Source organism: Globicephala melas, chromosome 17 (genome assembly GCF_963455315.2).
Source record: "Globicephala melas chromosome 17, mGloMel1.2, whole genome shotgun sequence".
Taxonomy (NCBI): Eukaryota; Metazoa; Chordata; class Mammalia; order Artiodactyla; family Delphinidae; genus Globicephala; species Globicephala melas.
In genome coordinates, this window is record NC_083330.1 from 42,707,484 (window position 1) to 42,729,246 (window position 21,763).

General features: G+C 35.8%; 1 protein-coding gene across 1 annotated transcript in view; it reads left to right on the forward strand.

Moving 5' to 3' along the window:
- VPS13B (vacuolar protein sorting 13 homolog B) overlaps positions 1-21,763 on the forward strand; it is a 798,623-nt gene that overhangs the window by 41,761 nt on the left and 735,099 nt on the right. Inside the window, exons 5-6 of the mRNA XM_060287492.2 lie at positions 15,706-15,873; positions 19,944-20,125. Coding sequence (XP_060143475.1) covers positions 15,706-15,873; positions 19,944-20,125 — 350 coding nt within the window. The remainder of the gene's footprint in view (positions 1-15,705; positions 15,874-19,943; positions 20,126-21,763) is intronic.

Genomic DNA, 21,763 nt, shown 5'->3' on the forward strand with positions numbered 1-21,763 from the left:
TGATGTTAATGCTGATGCTTTGTGTTCTTAGGAACTTTACCTAACAGATCTCAGTATTCTCTCTGGCCTTAGAATAAATAGATTAATTGCTACGGCTGGAGAAGGTGCCAGAAGAAGTTATTTTACTTCTGAATGTTTCTAATTCTACTTAGAGTAGTTATGATGGTTAAAGAGCTTTCTAAATTCTTTTCGTAATTATTAACTCCTTGGGAGAAGTCCCTGGTGAATCTAATTAAACTGTAAATTAAACTATAGCTTATTCTTATTTATAAAATGGGCAACCCCTTTACCCCTCCAAATTTCTGACTACATATCCCCTTAAAACTTCCTAAGCCAGCTCATTGTATACAACTCTCTCCATCAATATCCTGGCAAAGAATAAGCAGTTTTAGGTTTAACTGTTGAGTCTTATTACATTTTTTTTTTCTTTTAAGAACTTGTTTAAGAAAAATTTAAAGCTTTTGTCAGTTGTTGATTTCACAGATTAAAAATCTTCTGTGGGCTAACTTGCATGTCCTCAAAACAGGTCCCAGACTTTTAATGATTCTTTAGAGACTGTATTGGAATTTATACTGATATTCAGGATTGGGAGAACTGACCTATTTTTAGGAGCATAAAACATAAAAATAAACGTAACATAAAACATCCTATATTTAGTGGCATAAAACAGAGCTGTGTTCTACTAAACTACTTGAGGTAGCTTTTGGATTAACAGGTGCTTTTCTGCCTTACCTGACAGGACTCATATCCTCTTTTATGCTGTGACAAATATCACAGTTAAAGGAGTTGCTTTAGGAAGTAACTGAACTTGTTGGACAATTACTGGAAGGCAGAGCAGCTAAACTTAATATTGCCAAAGGAAAAAAAAAAGATAATTTGACAGTCCAGTTGGATAATGGTAAATCCTTTTATTTCAAGATTAACTCATATGGTTATTTGAGGACTCATTTCTGGCAATGTTATCTTACCTGGAAAGAACCTATATTAAGGTTCTTTCATGGTAGAGATGAATTCCTGTTCTCAAAATTTTCTAGGGCAAAGTTACTTCTTCCAGCATCTGTGGTTATAATTTTGGAGTTCAAACATTTACGTAGATTCAGAGATGCTTTTTGAGAAAAGTTTTGGTGTTGAGAATAGTTGTTTGTTTTATATCTTGAAGGATGGGCACCCCTCTAATAGGAAAGAAACACAAGTCAATATCTCGTATTTTCTTTGCAATTTCTGGTCTTGTTACCTGGAACAGTCTTTTTCAGATTATGCATCCTGACCAGTGAGTGCATTGTGAAAGCAATTTAGTGGGTCATGGCAAGCATTTAAAAAATACGTAACATAGAATAGAAAACCACATGGTGTGGGGAATGTAGTAAAGGTTAATCATATTGCAAGAAACTTATGCGTATATGTGTGCTTTGCTTGGTTATGATGTAATATTTCTTACTGGGAGAGAGGTCAAAAGAGTTTGAATCTGACTGATTTGAGCCATACACATTTTCTTTCAGTTAATGATATATAGGCCAGAACCTTCAATTACTTTTAATAGTTTTGAATTGTGGGCTTAGGATACTCAGTAAGATATGTTGACAATTCCTATTTAGAGAGAAAGTTTAAGGATGTTTCATTTATTTCTTTCTTCATTCATGCTTTCCTCAGTATTCTCTGTACTTTATCTAGCTTAGAAGTGAGGTTACTTCTACATACAGCTACATACCTGGATTATTTAGTCCTGTGCTCTCTGAAGTGTACAACCTTTGGTTTTGTTGAAGGTCATTGTAAGAAGCCAGCCTTCTGTGGGCTGCTTCTGCATTTTCTCTAAAATGGCTTTAAGGGTATTGTGCTTTAATTTATTCAGGACCTCTTAATTAACGGGTATGTTTTTTCTTGTTAAATATTTTTTCATTAAAGTTTTTTTCTACTTATTTTCTAGGAAGCTCAGATAAATTTTGTGTTCTAGTGCATAGCTTCCTCTTTCTTGATTTTGTCATGTAATTGTCTCTTCCCTTTTTTTCTCCTTACCCTTTTACTCAGAATACATGTATTGGGGTGGCCAAAAAGTTCCTTCGGTTTTAAAGCAAAAATAAAGACACATTTTTCATTTTCACCAAGTACTTTATTGACCAACGTATTCACAGTTTTGTTCCACTACGTTCTGCCATTTTCCAGGCCACTTCATAATTCCATCTTTCCAAAACTTTTCATCTTTTTAAGCAAAGAACAGTCTTCTAGGGAATTGCAATTTTTTCCATTAAGAGAATTTTATAAAGCCCGAAATGAATGGAAATCCGAAGGTGCAATGTCTGGTGAATATGGCGGATGAATCAGAACTTCCCAGCCAAGCTGTAACAGTTTTAGTCTGGTCATCAAAGAAACACATGGTCTTGCGTTATCCTAATGGAAGATTATGTGTTTTCTGTTGACTAATTCCGGATGCTTTTTGTCGAATGCTGCTTTCAGTTGCTTTAATTGGGACCAGTACTTGTTGGAATTAACTGTTTGGTTTTCCGGAAGGAGCTCATAATAGAGGAGCTTCCAATCCCACCATATACACAACATCACCTTCTTTGGATGAAGACTGGCCTTTGGTGTGGTTGGTGGTGGTTCATTTTTCTTGCCCCATGATTTCTTCCATTCCACATTACAGTATTCACTTTTCATAGCTCATGACAATTGGTTTTAAAAACGGAACGTTTTCGTTATGTTTCAGTAGAGAAACACATGTGGAAATATGGTCAAGAAGGTTTTTTTCATGCTCTCACTCCCTCTTGTGAGAACACGAGAATCGCAACTAGCTGCTGGACAATCATCGATAGGAGGACACTGGAACTCACCAAAAAAGATACCCCACATCCAAGGACAAAGGAGAAGCCACAGTGAGATGGTAGGAGGGGCGCAATCACAGTAAAATCAAAGCCCATAACTGCTGGGTGGTTGACTCACAGACTGGAGAACAATTATACCACAGAAGTCCACCGACTGGAATGAAGGCTCTGAGCCCCATGTCAGGATTCCCAACCTGGGGGTCTGGCAACGGGAGGAGGAATTCCTAGAGAATCAGACTTTGAAGGCTAGTGGGATTTGATTGCAGGACTTTGACAGGACTGGGGGAAACAGAGACTCCACTCTTGGAGGTCACACACAAAGTAGTGTGCACATCGGGACCCAGGGGAAGGAGCAGTGACCCCAGGGGAGACTGAAACAGACCTACCTGCTAGTGTTGGAGGGTCTCCTGTGGAGACAGGGCATGGCTGTGTCTCACCGTGGGGACAAGGACACTGGCAGCAGAAGTTCTGGGAAGTACTCCTTGGTGTGAGCCCTCCCAGAGTCTGCCATTAGCCCTACCAAAGAGCCCGGATAGGCTCCAGTATTGGGTCACCTCAGGCCAAACAACCAACAGGGAGGGAACCCAGCCCCACCCATCAGCAGACAAGCAGGTTAAAGTTTTACTGAGCTCTGCCCACCAGAGCAACAGCCAGCTCTACCCACCATCAGGAAGCTTGCACAAGCCTCTTAGAGAGCCTCATCCACCAGAGGGCAGAGAGCAGAAGCAAGAAGAACTACAGTCCTGCAGCCTGTGGAACAAAAAACCACATTCACAGAAAGATAGACAAGATGAAAAGGCAGAGGGCTATGTACCAGATGAAGGAACAAGATAAAACCCCAGAAAAACAACTAAATGAAGTGGAGAAAGGCAACCTTCCAGAAAAAGAATTCAGAATAACGACAGTGAAGATGATCCAGGACCTCGGAAAAAGGATGGAGGCAAAGATTGAGAAGATGTAAGAAATGTTTAACAAAGATCTAGAAGAATTAAAGAACAAACAAACAGATGAATAATATAATAACTGAAATGAAAACTACACTAGAAGGAACCAATAGCAGAATAACTGAGGCAGAAGAACGGATAAGTGACCTGGAAGACAGAATGGTGGAATTCACTGCCACGGAACAGAATAAAGAAAAAAGAATGAAAAGAAATGAAGACAGCCGAAGAGACCTCTGGAACAACGTTAAACACAACAACATTCGCATTATAGGGGTCCCAGAAGGAGAAGACAGAGAGAAAGGACCAGAGAGAATATTTGAAGAGAATATAGTTGAAAAATTCTCTAACGTGGGAAAGGAAATAGCCGTCCAAGTCCAGGAAGCACAGAGAGTCCCATACAGGATAAACCAAAGGAGAAACACGCTGAGACACATAGTAATCAAATTGGCAAAAATTAAAGACAAAGAAAAATTACTGAAAGCAGCAAGGGAAAATCGACAAATAACATAGAAGGGAACTTCCATAAGGTTAACAGCTGATTTCTCAGCAGAAACTCTACAAGCCAGAAGGGAGTAGCATGATATACTTAAAGTGATGAAAGGGAAGAACCTACAACCAAGATTACTCTACCCAGCAAGGATCTCATTCAGATTCAATGGAGAAATCAAAAGCTTCACAGACAAGCAAAAGCTAAGAGAATTCAGCACCACCAAACCAGCTCTACAACAAATGCTAAAGGACCTTGTCTAAGTGGGAAACACAAGAAAAGAAAAGGACGTACAAAAACAAACCCTCCAACATTAAGAAAGTGGTAAAAGGAACATACATATCGATAATTACCTTAAACATGAATAGATTAAATGCTCCAACCAAAAGACATAGGCTTGCTGAATGGATACAAAAATGAGACACATATATAGGCTGTCTACAAGAAACCCACTTCAGACCTAGGGACACATACAAACTGAAAGTGAGGGGATGGAAAAAGATATTCCATGCAAATGGAAATCAAAAGAAAGCTGGAGTAGTAATACTCATATCAGATAAAATAGACTTTAAAATAAAGAATGGTACAAGAGACAAGGAAGGACAATACATAATGATCAAGGGACCAACCCGAGAAGAAGATATAACAATTATAAATATATATGCACCCAACGTAGGAGCACCTTATTACATAAGGCCAGTGCTAACAGCTATAAAACAGGAAATGGACAGTAACGCAATAATAGTGGGGGAGTTCAACACCTCACTCACACCAATGGACAGATCATCCAAACAGAAAATTAATAAGGAAACAGAAGCTTTAAATGACACAGTAGACCAGATAGATTTAATTGATATTTATAGGACATGCCATCCAAAAATAGCAGATTACACTTTCTTCTCAAGTGCGCACGGAACATTCTCCAGGATAGATCACGGCTTGGGTCACAAATCAAGCCTCAGTAAATTTAAGAAAATTGAAATCATATCAAGCATCTTTTCTGACCACAATGCTATGAGACTAGAAATGAATTACAGGGAAATAAACGTAAAAAACACAAACACATGGAGGCTAAACAGTACGTTACTAAATAGCCAAGAGTTCACTGAAGAAATCAAAGAGGAAATCAAAAAATACCTAGAGACAAATGACAATGAAAACACGATGATCCAAACCTATGGGATGCAAAAAGAGCAGTTCTAAGAGGGAAGTTTATAGCTATACAAGCCTACCTCAAGAAACAAGAAAAATCTCAAATAAACAATCTAACCAGTGCTTCCCTGGTGGCGCAGTGGTTGAGTGTCCGCCTGCCGATGCAGGGGACATGGGTTTGTGCCCTGGTCCGGGAGGATCCCACATGCCTCGGAGCGGCTGGGCCTGTGAGCCATGACTGCTGAGCCTGCAAGTCTGCAGCCTGTGCTCCGCAACGGGAGAGGCCACAATGGTGAGAGGCCTGTGTATCGCAAAAAAAAACCCAACAAAAAACAAACAAAAAAATCTAACCTTACACCGAAAGGAACTTGAGAAAGAAGAATATACAAAACCCAAAGTTAGCAGAAGGAAAGAAATCATAAAGATCGGAGCAGAAATAAATGAAATAGAAACAAAGAAAACAATAGCAACACCCATTTATGATAAAAACTCTCCAGAAAGTGGGCATAGAGGGAACCTACCTCGATCTAATAAAGGCAATATATGACAAACTCATAACAAACATCATTCTCAATGGTGAAAAACTGAAAGCATTTCCTCTAAGATCAGGAACGAGACAAGGATGTCCACTCCCACCACTATTATTCAACATAGTTTTGGAAGTCCTAGCCACGGCAATCAGAGAAGAAAAAGAAATAAAAGGAATACAAATTGGAAAAGGAGAAGTAAACCTGTCACTGTTTGCAGATGACATGATACTAAACATAGAGAATCCTAAAGATGCCACCAGAAGACTCCTAGAGCTAATCAATGAATTTGGTAAAGTAGCAGGATACAAAATTAATTCACAGAAATCACTTGCATTCCTATACATTAATGATGAAAAATCTGAAAGAGAAATTAAGGAAACACTCCCATTTACCATGGCAACAAAAAGAATAAAATACCTAGGAGTACACCTACCTAGGGAGACAAGAGACCTGTATGCAGAAAACTATAAGACACTGATGAAAGAAATTAAAGATGATACCAACAGATGGAGAGATATACCATGTTCTTGGATTGGAAGAATCAATATTGTGAAAATGACCATACTATCCAAAGCAATCTGCAGATTCAATGTAATCAGTATCAAATTGCCAATGGCATTTTTTACGGAACTAGAACTAAAAATCTTAAAATTTGTGTGGAGACAAAAAAGACCCTGAATAACCAAAGCAGTCTTGAGGGAAAAAAACAGAGCTGGAGGAATCAGACGCCCTGACTTAAGACTGTACTACAAAGCTACAGTTAACAAGGCAATATCGTACTGGCACAAAAACAGAAACATAGATCTATGGAACAAGATAGAAAGCCCAGAGATAAACCCACACACCTATGGTCAACTAATCTATGACAAAGGAGGCAAGGATATACAATGAAGAAAAGACAGTCTCTTCAATAAGTGGTGCTGGGAAAACTGGACAGCTACATGTAAAAGAATGAAATTAGAACACTCCGTAACACCTTACACAAATATAAACTCAAAATGAATTAGAGACCTAAATGTAAGTGCGGACAGTATAAAACTCTTAGAGGAAAACATAGGAAGAACAGTCTTTGACGTAAATCACAGGAAGATGTTTTTTGATCCATCTCCTGGGGTAATGAAAATGAAAACAAAAATAAACAGTGGGACCTAATGAACCTTCAAAGCTTTTGCACAGCAAAGGAAACCATAAAGAAGACAAGAAGACAACCCTCAGAATGGGAGAAAATATTTGCAAACAAATCAACAGACGAAGGATTAATCTCCAAAATATATAAACAGCTCATGCAGCTCAATACTGAAAAAACAAACAACCAAATCCAAAAACGGGCAGAAGACCTTAGTAGACATTTCTCCAAAGAAGACATACAGATGTCCAAGAAGCACATGAAAAGCTGCTCAACATCACTAATTATTAGAGAAATGCAAATCAAAACTACAATGAGGTATCATCTCACACCATTTAGAATGGGCATCATCAGAAAACCTACAAACAGCAAGTGTTGGAGAGGGTGTGGAGAAAAGGGAACCCTCTTTACAGTGTTGGTGGGAATGTAAATTGATACAGCCACTATGGAGAACAGTGTGGAGGTTCCTTAAAAAACTCAAAATAGAATTCCCACATGATCCAGCAATCGCAGTACTGGGCATATACCTAGAGAAAACCGTAATTCAAAAAGACATGCACCCCAGTGTTCATTGCAGCACTATTTACAATAGCCAAGTCATGGAAACAACGTAAATGCCCATCGACAGATAAATGGATAAAGAAGATGTGGTACATATCTACAATGGAATATTACTCAGCCATAAAAAGCAACGAAATTGGGTCATTTGTTGAGATGTGGATGGATCTAGAGACTGTCATACAGAGTGAAGTAAGTCAGAAAGAGAAAAACAAATATCGTATATCAACGCATATATGTGGAACCTAGAAAAATGGTACAGATGAACCGGTTTGCAGGGCAGAAGTTGAGACACAGATGTAGAGAACACATGTATGGACACCAAGGGGGGAAAGCTGCAGGGGTGTGGAGGTGGTGGTGTGATGAATTCGGCAGTTGGGATTGACATGTATACACTGATGTGTATAAAATGGATGACTAATAAGAACCTGTTGTATAAAAAAATAAAGTTCTACAATTTAAAAAAGAAAAATAAAGGGTTTTTTTTGATTAACTTACGTGGAACCCAAATATCAGAGCAATTTACATAACCAAGCTGGTGCAAATGATTTTACGTGGTTGATTTGGGTATTTTGAGTATGTTGGCTATCTCCCACGTGGTACAACATTGATTGTTCTCAATTAATGTCTCGATTTGATCATTATCAACTTCAACTCGTCTATCCGACCGTGGAGCATCGTCCAGCGAGAAATCTCCAGCACAAAACTTCGCAAACCACTTTTGACACGTGCAATCAGTCACAGCACCTTCTCCATACACTGCACAAATCTTTTTTTGCGTTTCAGTTGCGTTTTTACCTTTCTTGAAATAACAGCATAATATGCCGAAAATGTTGCTCTTTTCCTTCCGTCTTCAGTATTAAAATGGCTACACAAAAATTCACCAATTTTGATTATTTTTTTTAAATGCACACTGATATGACAGCTGTCACAATACAGTCTTAAAAAAATTGTTTCAAATGAAGTTAAAGGCAACTAAGCACTACTAGAGTCATATTATGGAAAAAACCAGTCAGATTTTGGCCAACCCAGTATATTTATGTACACACACATAGGGTGCAATGGAAATATTTAGGGTATAGATAAATTAAAAATTATGTTGCCCACTGGGTCTGAAGTTGTGACCTAGACATCTTTGATCTTCATCATCTAGCATGGAGGTTAGGAAATATTTTCTGTAAAGGGCCAGTTATTAAATATTTTAGGCTTTGCAAGCCATATATTTTCTCTTACAGCTCTTCCACTTTTTTGATGTACTGTGAAATCAGCCATAAACTGTAAATAAACTAATGTTTGTGACTATGTTCCAATACAACTTTATTTATAACAACAGATGGCACAGCCTCATTTGGCCAGCTCCGATCTGATACAATGTCTGGTTCATAATAGCCAATTATGTATTTACTGCATTGCATAAAAACTGAACTGCATAAAATCACACAGGTTTTCAGAGATCAATAGTCAGAATCATAGAGTCATTGAAATGTAGAATAAAGCTACTTCTGATTTTCTGGTCTAGCAGTCTATCTTTTTTGGGACATGGACACTTGAAAATCTGTTGAAAAAGTTATAGACCCACATAGGCACATTTAAAATTTGCATGTGACTTTGGGGTATTCACATACTCACTGAAGTCTGTCTATAGGCCCCAGCTAAGCCTCTGATCTAGCTTACGTTTTGTGGATGAGAAATTGGAAACTTAGATATTTTGGTGTAGATGAGGAATACTTTATTATACTTTACAATACCTGTGGTATACATGAGGTATATATTATTAAATTATTAGTCATTTACTCAAGATTTTGTTTTCTGCAGAAAATATTGAATATGAAATGGAAGGGGTGTGTGTGTGTGTGTTTGCTTAATGCTTGCCACCTTAAAGGGAGTTTAATAATAGTTGGAGAGGGTATCAGATAATTTAAGAATATTTGTGATATATCAGCTGTTCGAGAGCCTGAGCCAAAAATGGCAATGTATTTTTATAGAAGATAGCACAATCATTTCTTGTCTACTTGCCTGTGGGGAAGCTCAGCAATTTCAGCTATCTAATCACTGTTCCTTTCTGGAACATCTAAGAATAGAGAGAACCTTGTAATAAATGAGAAAGAAATTCAGAGCTTATTTTACCTCTTCTATTTTTATGCTTTTACTGTTTTTAACATTCTCCATTAACATTTTCAGGAAAAACTTAAAAAAAAAAACCCGAAAAACAATGACCAGATGTGTAAGTTAAGTTAATATTAAGTGGTGGACACCTTAACTTCTAAATTTAAGGGGATTAGCACGACAAAAGTGTTTGTTTTTTTTATGTACCAGTCAAGGCAGTGTTCTGTCAGAAGCCCAGTTTCCTTTTATCTTGAGGCTCTGCTCTGCCCTACCCAGGCTTTGAATTATACTGCTTTCAGCCTTTTTTTTTAAACATCTTTATTAGAGCATAACTGCTTTACGATGGTGCGTCAGTTTCCGCTTTATAACAAAGTGAATCAGTTATACATACACATATGTCCCCATATCTAGTCCCTCTTGCATATCCCTCCCTCCCACCCTCCCTATCCCACCCCTCTAGGTGGTCACAAAGCACTGAGCTGATCTCCGTGTGCTGTGCGGCTGCTTCCCACTAGCTAGCTATTTTACGTTTGGTAGTGTATACATGTCCATGCCACTCTCACTTTGTCCCAGCTTACCCTTCCCCCTCCCCGTATCCTCAAGTCCATTCTCTAGTAGGCCTGCAGACCTGCTTTCAGCCTTTTTAAGAGGAGAATCTGGAGAAGACCTATCGACTTCTTACTACCCCCAGGTTGGAAGTGGTATATATCCTTCTCAAATTTCATTGAGGAAAACTGTCTTCATGGACGTTATGTATATCTTAGAAGTCATATCTCAGAAACAATTCTACATTCTGGAAGGGGAAGCACAAAATATTGATGGATAGCTAGCCATTTTTGCCATACAGGTGTTCTTTCTCATTAATATATTGATCATTTTAAAAGTATGTTATGCTTTTGTCAATAACCTTCAATATATCTAACGTGTATATTTTGTTTATAACAGAAAAAGTGATAACTGGAGAGCTTTTATTTCATTCTAATTAGATTGAGTTTCAAAACATTGCTTAGTGGAGGCAGGCTGTTCAGTTCCCCAAATCTTTATTGCTGTATGCTGGAGCAGCTAGTTGAAGGCTATTTTTGCCCTTAGAGAATTAATGGCTTAGTATAGGAGATTTTGTAAACTACTAACTACAGTGCAAAACCAAAGCAAAGAGGAGCTCTAAGGAAGCACAATTAATATTTTTGGGATACTAAAAGAAAGGAGTGGTTATGTCCAGGTATTTGTGGCTTCTAAAACACAGAGGTAAAATGGAGAGGTAAGAAAAATTGAAAATGAAAGGATGGAAAATCGTATAGTAGACAAGCACTATCCAAAAATAACATAAAGATCAGGCAAAATAAAACTTAAGGCAAAAGTATTGATGGACATATATAATAGATGCTGAATTATAGTAAAAGGTACTGTTCTCCAAAAAATATATGATGGCTTTGTATGTACCTAACAACCTATGTTCGAAATGTGATAGATCAAGCAGACAAAAAAAAATACCCAAACTGGGTCTTTGAATAGCACAATTAACAAGATTATTTTATAGATACATGTAAAATTCTGCACCCAGCAGATAAGACAGTGTACATTCTTTTGATGCACACATTGGATATGTATAGACATTGAAAAAGACTTGGTCAAAAAGGAATTCTTGACAAATTTCAAAGAATCATTATCATAAAGACCATCCTCTCTGGCCACAATACAATTAAAGTAGAATAATTACCGATATGTTTGAATTTACTTCTACCATTTTATTATTTGTTTTGTCTTTGTAAGCTCTGATTTTCATTCTTCTATTTCCTCTCTCGTGCTTACTGTTTACTTTTCAGTGTCCTGAAATAGCTGCTCCATACTTTCTTTCCAGGTTTTCTGGCTACCTTTAGTGAGAAGGAGTGGAATGTGCTTACTTTATCTTACCCAGAACCTGGAACCTGTTAACATTTTGATGTACAACCTTTTAGAGACTTTTGTTTCTTTGTGTGTGTGTGTGTGTGTGTGTGTGTTTGTGTGTGTGTGCGTGCGCGCGCACATACACATATAGATTTTTTTTTGTAATTTGTGTTTTTTAATGTTAGGAACATGTTTTAAGGACATTAATTTTTTCATAATGTTGTTTTAATCATTGGCATGTATTACATTGTGTAACTGTTCCATAGTTTGTTTAATCAATCCCTTTTTGTTTGTTATTTAGGTTATTTTTCATTTTCTGTTTTGTAAAATGCTTTAACAAACATACTGGTAGATAAATCTTTGCACACACCTCTGTTTATTTCCTTAGGAGAAATTTTTATCAACTATAAAATCAAAATTTGTGAGTAATTTTAAGGTTTTGGCATGTGTAACCAAATTATTCCCTGTGAAAAATTTGTTAACAGTATCTTCTAACAAGCACATTTTTGGTCCAGTGCTGTTTTTTATTATCAAAAAATATTTCTTTGAAACTTTTATAGATGGAAAATGCTATCATATCTTTTATTGCTAGCTGGAATTATCATTTTTTTAAACCATTCTCTTTTCATTTCATTATGAAGAATAGCAAATTTTTATATTTTGTTAGCTGATCTATATTCAGTATTTTTCAGTTATATCTTTTGGATTTTCTGTATAAAAAACAGTCATCTTCATGTAATGGTGATTTTGTGTTCTTCTTGTAAGTACTTACACTTATTTCTCTTTTTTACCCTTCCTTAGTTGTTTAGAAATTCTCTGACTGTCTCAAATAATAATACTGGTAATAAGTATCTTCAACTCACAGCTATTTTCCTTAGCTCCTACAGTAACTGCCCTAAGTTATCTTTTAGTTACCAAAGCTGATGGATTAAAAAAAAAAAAATTCTTGTATTATAGAACCTCTCTACTGCATTACCAATAAGGAATCCTTATTCTTAACCTTCTAAATAAGTTTTGTTTTGGAATAATTTCAACCTTACAAAAAAGGCAAGAACATTAGAGAGAACTAACTTTTCCTGTAACTATAAGTTGCCTATATTATGCTGCATAACCCCCCAAAATATTTTACACCAAAAATTTGATGAGGAAGTTTTTAGGTGCTGTAACCAAGTCATCAACCATGGAATCTCTGTTTTTGAGCAACTTGGCTTCCTAGTGACCATGTTAAGATAAACTGATTACAAGTACTGTCTGTTTGTAACCCAAGTATTTGCCATACACTATTTAATTTAATCATATCAGATAAATAAATAAGATATAATCTTTGCTCTCTAGGATTTCATAGTTTAACAGAGAAGGTAATTATACATAAACATATACAAATGATAGGCTTATGAGGTAACATAAGCCCAAGAAAAGTGATACAGTCTCCTTAATGTTGATGTGTAGGGTGAGGGATATTGGAGAAGAGGATATAGGGCAGAGGACATTCATACTGGGCCTGAACAAGATGGGAGAATGGACAAAGGGTTCCACACAGAGGGAAGATCATGAGCAAAGTCAATGAAAATTCATAGTGTTTTTTTGGCCCTGTGGGCATTAGATGTATGTGTTTGGAGGAATGGGGTTTGTGGATGGGAGAGAGTTGGATAATGATAAGAATTTCTGGAAAGGTTGACTAGTAGGAGGCTGTTGTTTTAGAGCCATCTAATATGACGTCTTAGAGGTTCTTATCCCCAGAGTGACCTTGTGTTTTCAGATGCTTGTGGAATAGACCTGAATTACTGTTATTTCACTTGAACAGATATATTCCTAGGGAGTCTCTAAATATGGAGTGATGAGAGCTCTTAGATCTGCTCTTTTTTTTTTTGTGGTACGCGGGCTTCTCACTGTTGTGGCCTCTCCAGTTGTGGAGCACAGGCTCCGGATGCGCAGGCTCAGCGGCCATGGCTCATGGGCCCAGCCGCTCCGCGACATGTGGGATCTTCCTGGACCGGGGCACGAACCCGTGTCCCCTGCATCGGCAGGTGGACTCTCAACCACTGCGCCACCAGGGAAGCCCAGATCTGCTCTTTGACATTTTTCTGTAGCAAACTTTGAACTAAGTTATTATGAGGGATTAAGGAGATAGTGTATCATTTATTCTGTTGGTTAGTTCCTGTTTGGCATTGCGTGTTTTAATACGAAGACATAAATAGTCTTCTGTAGAAGTAGTTCTTTTTAGATACTTGTTTCTGTTACTTTGGTGATTTGGCTTATTCATCTCAGCTTGTATGATGAGAAACTGAGAGAAGATGTTAATAAGTAGATGAAAAATCCATCAGTAGGTTTTCTGTCAGTTACAGTACATTTACAGTATTATGTTTCTTTCGTTACTTTGCATTATATGTTTTCTCTGGTTCTGTCTCTGAGAGTTTTTTTTTTTTCTGGGGCAGGGGAGACAATAAAAACTCAAACTCTTAAGAGGATTTTATGAATTCTCTATTGATGACAGGTTTTTCAGAAATAGGAAAACCAATGTTAGTCATGCTTCTTGACTTCTCAGAAACTTCCTTTTTTTTTCTTTTTTTTTTGTGGTACGCGGGCCTCTCACTGTTGTGGTCTCTCCCGTTGCGGAGCACAGGCTCCGGATGCGCAGGCTCAGCGGCCATAGCTCACCGGCCTAGCCACTCTGTGGCATGTGGGATCTTCCCGGTCCAGGGCACGAACCCGTGTCCCCTGCATTGGCAGGCGGACTCTCAACCACTGCGCCATCAGGGAAGCCCGAAACTGTTCATTTTTAACATCTCTCTTGAGTAGTGATAGCATGGGGGAAATATACATTTTAAGGTTGAACATTTTGATACTTAGAATTTCTTTTGGAAGCGTAATTTGTTAAGCATCATTTTAGCATCTACTCTCGTAAAGTATTTGTTCCCTAAATTTATTGATATTTTGTATGTTAATTTTATAGCATGTGGTAATTGGCACTCTAAAAGCTGCTAATATGAGAAAAACTTGAACTTAATCATTCTACATTTCTTTTCTGTTTGTATCCATTGGTAATTAATGAAGGAGTTGGTTTTTGCAAGCATTTGTGGTGGAATAAATTTAAGTAAGCTTTCTTCTAGCAGGCTTCAGTGTAGGTGTTAACAATGTCAGTTGCTGACAGAAGTTGATTCTATTTTGTCAGTAAAGTTCTGATTTAAAGAATACAAGCAGATAGTTATTTCATGAAATAGCTAAAATTTTTATTATTTTTTACATAGGTTTTATAGTGTAAAATGCATTTGAATAAAGTTTTTAATCTTTTTCTCCTTTGTCTTTTTAAATGCTGTTTAGGTTTAGTTTCACTTATATTTTCAATTATATTCCTCAGTAATATATCTATATACACATTTATTGTGTGAGAAACTTGTGAGATTATGAATTCTCATCATGCTTTATCTGTTTTCTTTCTTTCCCTACTTTTCTCTTCTTCATTGTGTTCTTTTTCCCCTTTTTCTCTAATACTTTCTGTGTTTTCTTCCTCAGTCATATTCTCCCCCTTTCCGTGTTTCAGTATTATACATTAGTAAGTGGAAATCATTGAATCCGTTATGATGGTCTTGTTTCTTCTATCTTTCTTCCTCCAGACCTTGTTTTTGAATATCTTTATGGGTATTTAAAGTAGGAAGACAAGACAGTAGCTGCAAAAAGAACCTTAAAGAAGCTCTTCTTCCTCTTATGTATTGTATAATCAGTATATAGTAACATTGTTTCATTTGGGAAAGTGTTTATAAAATAGGCAGAAATCAGACAAAGTACTTGTAGATTAGGATAATCTTTGAATGGGATCTAGAATTATGTTGTTAAAAGGTATGGCTTATACGGTTTCTCTTAGCATGTGAAACTTCATTATATAGAACTTCTTTGTAATGGTTTTTGTTGGGATGGATCTGCTACTTATTAGCTGTGTCTCTTTGGCAAGCCTGTTTACTTATCTGAATGTTAGTTTCATCTTTGCAAAATATGATAAATGATACCTGTCTTTCACATATATTAAGTTTAGTAACATTTTAAGAATAATTATTTATTGATAGATTTAACTTCTAATTGGTTTCTTTTTTCCCCTATTTTATAGGTTATGTGCAGAGTCTGATTAGACGAGTTGTAAATAACGTAAATATTGTTATAAATAATCTCATACTAAAATATGTTGAAGATGATATTGTTCTTTCAGTCAACATCACTTCTGCAGAATGCTATACAGTAGGTGAATTGTGGGATCGTGCATTCATGGATATTTCTGGTGAGTAAACGTCAAGAAGAGTATAGCTTTTTCTATTGTTGAAACAGTTGTCTTGCATTCTGAACCTTTTTTTGGGCCACCAGGCTCCTAGATAAATCTAATGAAAGCTTTATGCCTTCAGACTGGAAAAATGCACATATGTAAAATTTAGCATACAATTATATTAATTTTTATTCTTTCTTACCGGTCACTTTCTTGCTTCAAATATTATATATAGTATTTTACAATGCTGTGGGTTGAAGGAATAAAAATTAAATAATACTTAGTTAAAATTTTGAATGTTTGTGAAAGAGGAAAGGGGACATGTTGCTTTTGCATAGTTCAGTAATGGCAAAACAGTGTATCTGACTGATTTATGTTTTAGGTTTGGGTACTACAGAGCATATTTGGGATTTTTGGATAATCCCAAAGCCTCCTTTATTATGTGCTGCATTCTCCTTCTGCTTATAGTAAAAGAACTATTAAGTAATAATATAATTTAATAACTACCAAATATTTATTATTATTTTATTTATTATGTTCTACATGGAAGGTAGGCACTGTGTCAAGCCTTGAAATTAGAGCTCTGAAAAAAATAGTGCTGTTTCCTAGTTTTGTCAGAAGACATAATAGTTAAATAAGGCACAACACTTGTTGATACATGTTCTGATAGGGTAAGCAGTAGGTATTTTTGGAAAATATAGTAAGGAGACTATTGTGAACACCTTTTATTTGTGACTCGCCATTGTACCTAATTGTTAAAGGTGCTGGCACTAAAGTTAGACTACCTGAGTTTGAATCCTGGCTCTCCCAACTTCATAGAGATGTATGACCTTGGGTGAGTTACTTCACTTCACTGTTTCTTTGTTTCCTCAAATATATACCACAGCATAAAAGTGTCTTATACATAGTCAGCACTCAGAAAATGAGCTATTATTATTATTTAAATTCATTTTCTCAGATTCTCATTACAATTCCATAAAGTGATATCCTTTCTCATTCGTTTAGTCATATATTCATTTACTTATTTTAAGTCCTAGTTACAAGAAAGCAAAGTGAAATTGAGTCTCAAGGTTACTTAACTTGTCTTGTTAGGGCATACAAATAGGAACTAGAAGAATTGGAATATAGTTTTGTTTTTGTATGTTCTTTAATGTTTGGCCTTCACATTTTAGTAATGAAGAATAATCCTGATCTTGAAGCTCTGTTGTGAGGCATAAATAAGAGCATATGCAAGGGCCCAAATTTTGTTTCTGAGACATTTTCAATGCCTCCTTCTTATCCTCTGTGGAAATAAATATTTGGTTAAAATGCCAAAATAAAAAGTTATGAAAAACAGAAAACAAACAGAACTGGATGATGCAGGATTGAATAAATGAGTTGAAATTTTAGGGGAAGAAATGTCATTTATAGTTTTTACATAGAAGTAAAGCAAATATTACTCTGGGAAGTTATTTATAATGAATTAGAAAGAGTCTTGAATTGGGAGTTAGGGGATCTTGGTTCAAATCTTCCCTCCAGCACTAACCTAGTGCAACCTTGGGTAAGTCATTTGTAAATGTGAATTATCATTACTGCCAACCTACCAGTGTATTTATGAGAGTCAAGTATGATACCGCATGAAAGCTCATGATGATGGTGGTGGTAAAAACAGCAAAGAGTATTTTCCATTTATTGAGTGAGTGCTTGTTAACTGCTGTGCCTGGTGCTGTTTATGTTTTTTGTTTTTGTTGTTTTTTTAGTTAATTATCTTGTTTGAATCCTTTAGCTTCTGAGGTAGATACTGTTTCCCCTTTTATTAATTTTTAATTCAACATTTGGTACTTAAAAGGATTTATGTAACATACACTTGTTATAACACAATATAATGAACGCTTACCCTTTAAGTAACTAGAACATTAACAGTTTGCCCCTTCCAATGTATTTTTCCCTGTCCTATTCCCTTGCTTCTTCCTAGAGTTAACTGCTGTATTAAATTTTATCATTTAATTGCTTTAAAAAAGTGCTGTAAAAAGGAATGAAGTCCTGATACATGCTAAAACATGGATGAATCTTGAAAACATTATGCATACATGTAAGCATTTCTTTAGGGCATATATAGTACTTAGGAGTGGGTTTGTTAGTTGGGAGGATATGCAAATATTCGCATTTTCAAAATAATGCAGAATCATTTTCCACAGTGCTTGTTAGATAGACATAGTTATTATCCTCATTTTATAGATTAAATTGTAGTACGTTATGTAAAGTAAGTACCAGAACCAGAATTCATTTTGTATCTTTTTAAGATAGTTCCTGTTATATTTGTGTTGAAGAAAAATATTTTTCAAAGCTTAATAATTTCCTCTCTCACCAAAAAATTTTCTAGGATATCCTTGAAATATGATCACTTAATATTCTTATAGCATAATGGATAAGAACATGTGCTCTGGAGTAAGCTTGTCAGAGTTTGAATTACACCTCTGCTCTTTATAAACTGTCTAACATTACAGGTTATTTACCCTTACTGTGCCTTTGTTCCACAGCTTTTAAACAGAGCCATATAAATATTATAAGAGATAATGGATGTAAAAGATTTAGTGTAGTGTCTAATAGCAAATACTCAGTGAATTATAATTATTATAAAGAGAGGGAAGGAAGCATCTAGCTGGTTTCTTTCATTTCTTGTCCTATTATGATAATTTCTTTAATTTATGTACATGTATATAACAGTAACTAAATCATTTATTTGATTTCAGTTAATTTCAAAATGAAATTATATGGTGTTTGTTTTTTTCAACTAACAGACAAATTTGAAATTTATTGGCTGAATAAAACTTTACTGTTTTCATACATGTGCATACTCTTTATACTTCTTAAAAACTTAAATCCAAAAAAAGAGAAGAAAATTAAATGTTGAATTAATTAGAGGTTGCCAGGATATACTCAGAAATAGAAAGTATAGTTTATTGTTTTGAAGATTCCCATGGCCATAGCATGTGGATAGTTGCTAGCTGAAAGTCACTGACCAAGTAGATTTGGGCCTAATGTTCACCTAGGAATTGCTTATTAGTTAGGAATAAATTTGCTAAAGGTTTTATTTTCTAGTTTGATACTTTACCAGCAATTGTTTCCATTTTTATTCCCTTGAAAACAAACTTTATACCATTACTGGTAATTTTGTAATTTCTTCATTAGTTATTATTTAGAGGTGTGCTGGCCACTAGAATATTCTGTGATGATGGAAATGTTTTATTTTTTACTGTCCAGTACCCTAGCCACTAACTGTATGTGGCTTCTGAGTACATGAAATGTGCCTAATGTAACCAAGGACCTGAAATTTTAGTTTTATGTGATTTTAGTTAATTCATAGGTAAATTTAAATAACACCGTATCGATGGTGGCTACCATACTGAAGAGTGCAGTTTTTGAGAGTAGCAGTAAGTTTTTCAGTGTAAAATAAATGTTAAATGAGCGACTGTTACTCAAAATATTTTTTTAATGTGGTTTTTCAAGAATTTTATTTATTTATTTATTTATTTATTTATTTATTTTTTGCGGTACGCAGGCATCTCACTGTTGTGGCCTCTCCCATTGCGGAGCACAGGCTCCGGACGCACAGGCTCAGCAGCCGTGGCTCCCGGGCCTAGCCGCTCCGTGGCATGTGGGATCTTCCCAGACTGGGGCATGAACCCGTGTCCCCTGCATCGGCAGGCGGACTCTCAACCACTGCGCCACCAGGGAAGCCCAAGAATTTTATTTTATTATTGTTATTTAATATTACATTGCAGATAGTGAAATGTAGCAAAATTTTTCATAAAGTTTGTCTTAAATTTGTAGTTAGGTGTCAAGCAAATTGGGGGCAAGCTGCTTCGTTTCTTTAGGCTCTATTTGATTCTTTGTACATAAAATGGGGATTATTGTGCCTAAGGTTGTTGGAAGGTTTAAATGATATAATAAAATGAAAAGTTCTTTTATAGGTTCTGACATCATGTATTAAATGCGCTATTAATCTTATTTCTGCTATTATTTTTATTACTGTTACACTAATAAATAATTGACTTTTTTCCCTCTAACTTTACTTTTTACTTAAAATGTTTTTCTTTCCTTTTTAGCAACTGATCTGGTGCTGAGAAAGGTTATCAATTTTTCCGACTGTACAGTTTGTCTTGATAAACGAAATGCTAGTGGTAAAATAGAATTTTACCAGGATCCTTTATTGTACAAATGTTCCTTCAGAACACGTCTGCATTTTACATATGATAACCTGAATTCCAAGATGCCATCTGTTATTAAAGTAGGTGTTTCTTTTTCTAATAGTTGAGTTGCATGTTTCTACCTTATTGACTTTCATGCATGCTAATTATTATTAAAAAGCAAAGAAGAAATTAACCTCATAAATATATAAACCATTATTTTTTGTAAAAATGTTTTATTTATAACTTTTATGTTAATTGTTACATATTATAACTTTTTGTATTGTGTGTTCTAATAGAGGTATTTTGGGGACACCTTTTTTTTTGTGACTGTAGTTTCTTTTTTAGTTTGTCCACCTGATTAGTGTTTTTCTCTTCAAGTAGATAGAAGAGATCATATCAAAAAGTGTATTTATATCCATGGTAGACTGAAGATCAATCTTTATTTCAATCCTTATAAATTGTTTATGTGATAGCAATAGTTATTGACCCTTATCTTTCTTAGGTAATGTTGCAAGACTTAAATTTGCTTATCTAATATCTTAGTTTATTGGTTTAGGAAATTTTAGCTTTTTATCTGTGGTTTCAACATGTAATTACAGTTTTATGTCAATGGGAATTTTTCAGTAATGTCTTTTTTTTTTGTTTTTAGAGGAGCTTTATTTATTTATTTAACATTTTTATTGGTGTATAATTGCTTTCCAATGGTGTATTAGTTTCTGCTTTATAACAGAGTGAATCAGTTATACATATATCCCCATATCTCTTCCCTCTTGGTCTCCCTCCTTCCCACCCTCCCTATCCCACCCTTCTAGCTGGTCACAAAGCACTGAGCTGATCTCCCTGTGCTATGCGACTGCTTCCCACTAGCTATTTTACATTTGGTAGTGTATATATGTCCATATGTACACTACCACTCTTTCACTTTGTCCCAGCTTACCCTTCACCCTCCCCATGTCCTCAAGTCCATTCTCTAGTAGGTCTGCATCTTTATTCCCGTCTTGCCCCTAGGCTCTTCATGACCACTTTTTTTTTTTTTTTAGATTCAATACATATGTGTTAGCATATGGTATTTGTTTTTCTCTTTCTGACTTACTTCACTTTGTATGACAGACTCTAGGCTCTAGGTCCATCCACCTCAGTACAAATAACTCAATTTCGTTTCTTTTTATGGCTGAGTAATATTCCATTGTATATATGTGCCACATCTTCTTTATCCATTCATCTGTCGATGGACGCTTAGGTTCCTTCCATGTCCTGGCTATTGTAAATAGAGCTGCAATGAACATTGTGGTACATGACTCTTTTTGAATTATGGTGTTCTCAGGGTATATCCCAGTAGTGGGATTGCTGGGTCGTATGGTTGTTCTACTTTTATATTTTTAAGGAACCTCCATACTGTTCTCCATAGTGGCTGTATCAATTTACATTCCCACCAACAGTGTATGAGGGTTCCCTTTTCTCCACACCCTCTCCAGCATTTATTGTTTGTAGATTTTTTGATGATGGCCATTCTGACTGGTGTGAGATGATATCGCATTGTAGTTTTGATTTGCATTTCTCTAATGATTAATGATGTTGAGCATTCTTTCATGTGTTTGTTGGCAATCTGTATATCTTCTTTGGAGAAATATCTATTTAGGTCTTCTGCCCATTTTTGGATTGGGTTGTTTGTTTTTTGATATTGAGCTGCATGAGCTACTTGTATATTTTGGAGATTAATCCTTTGTCAGTTGCTT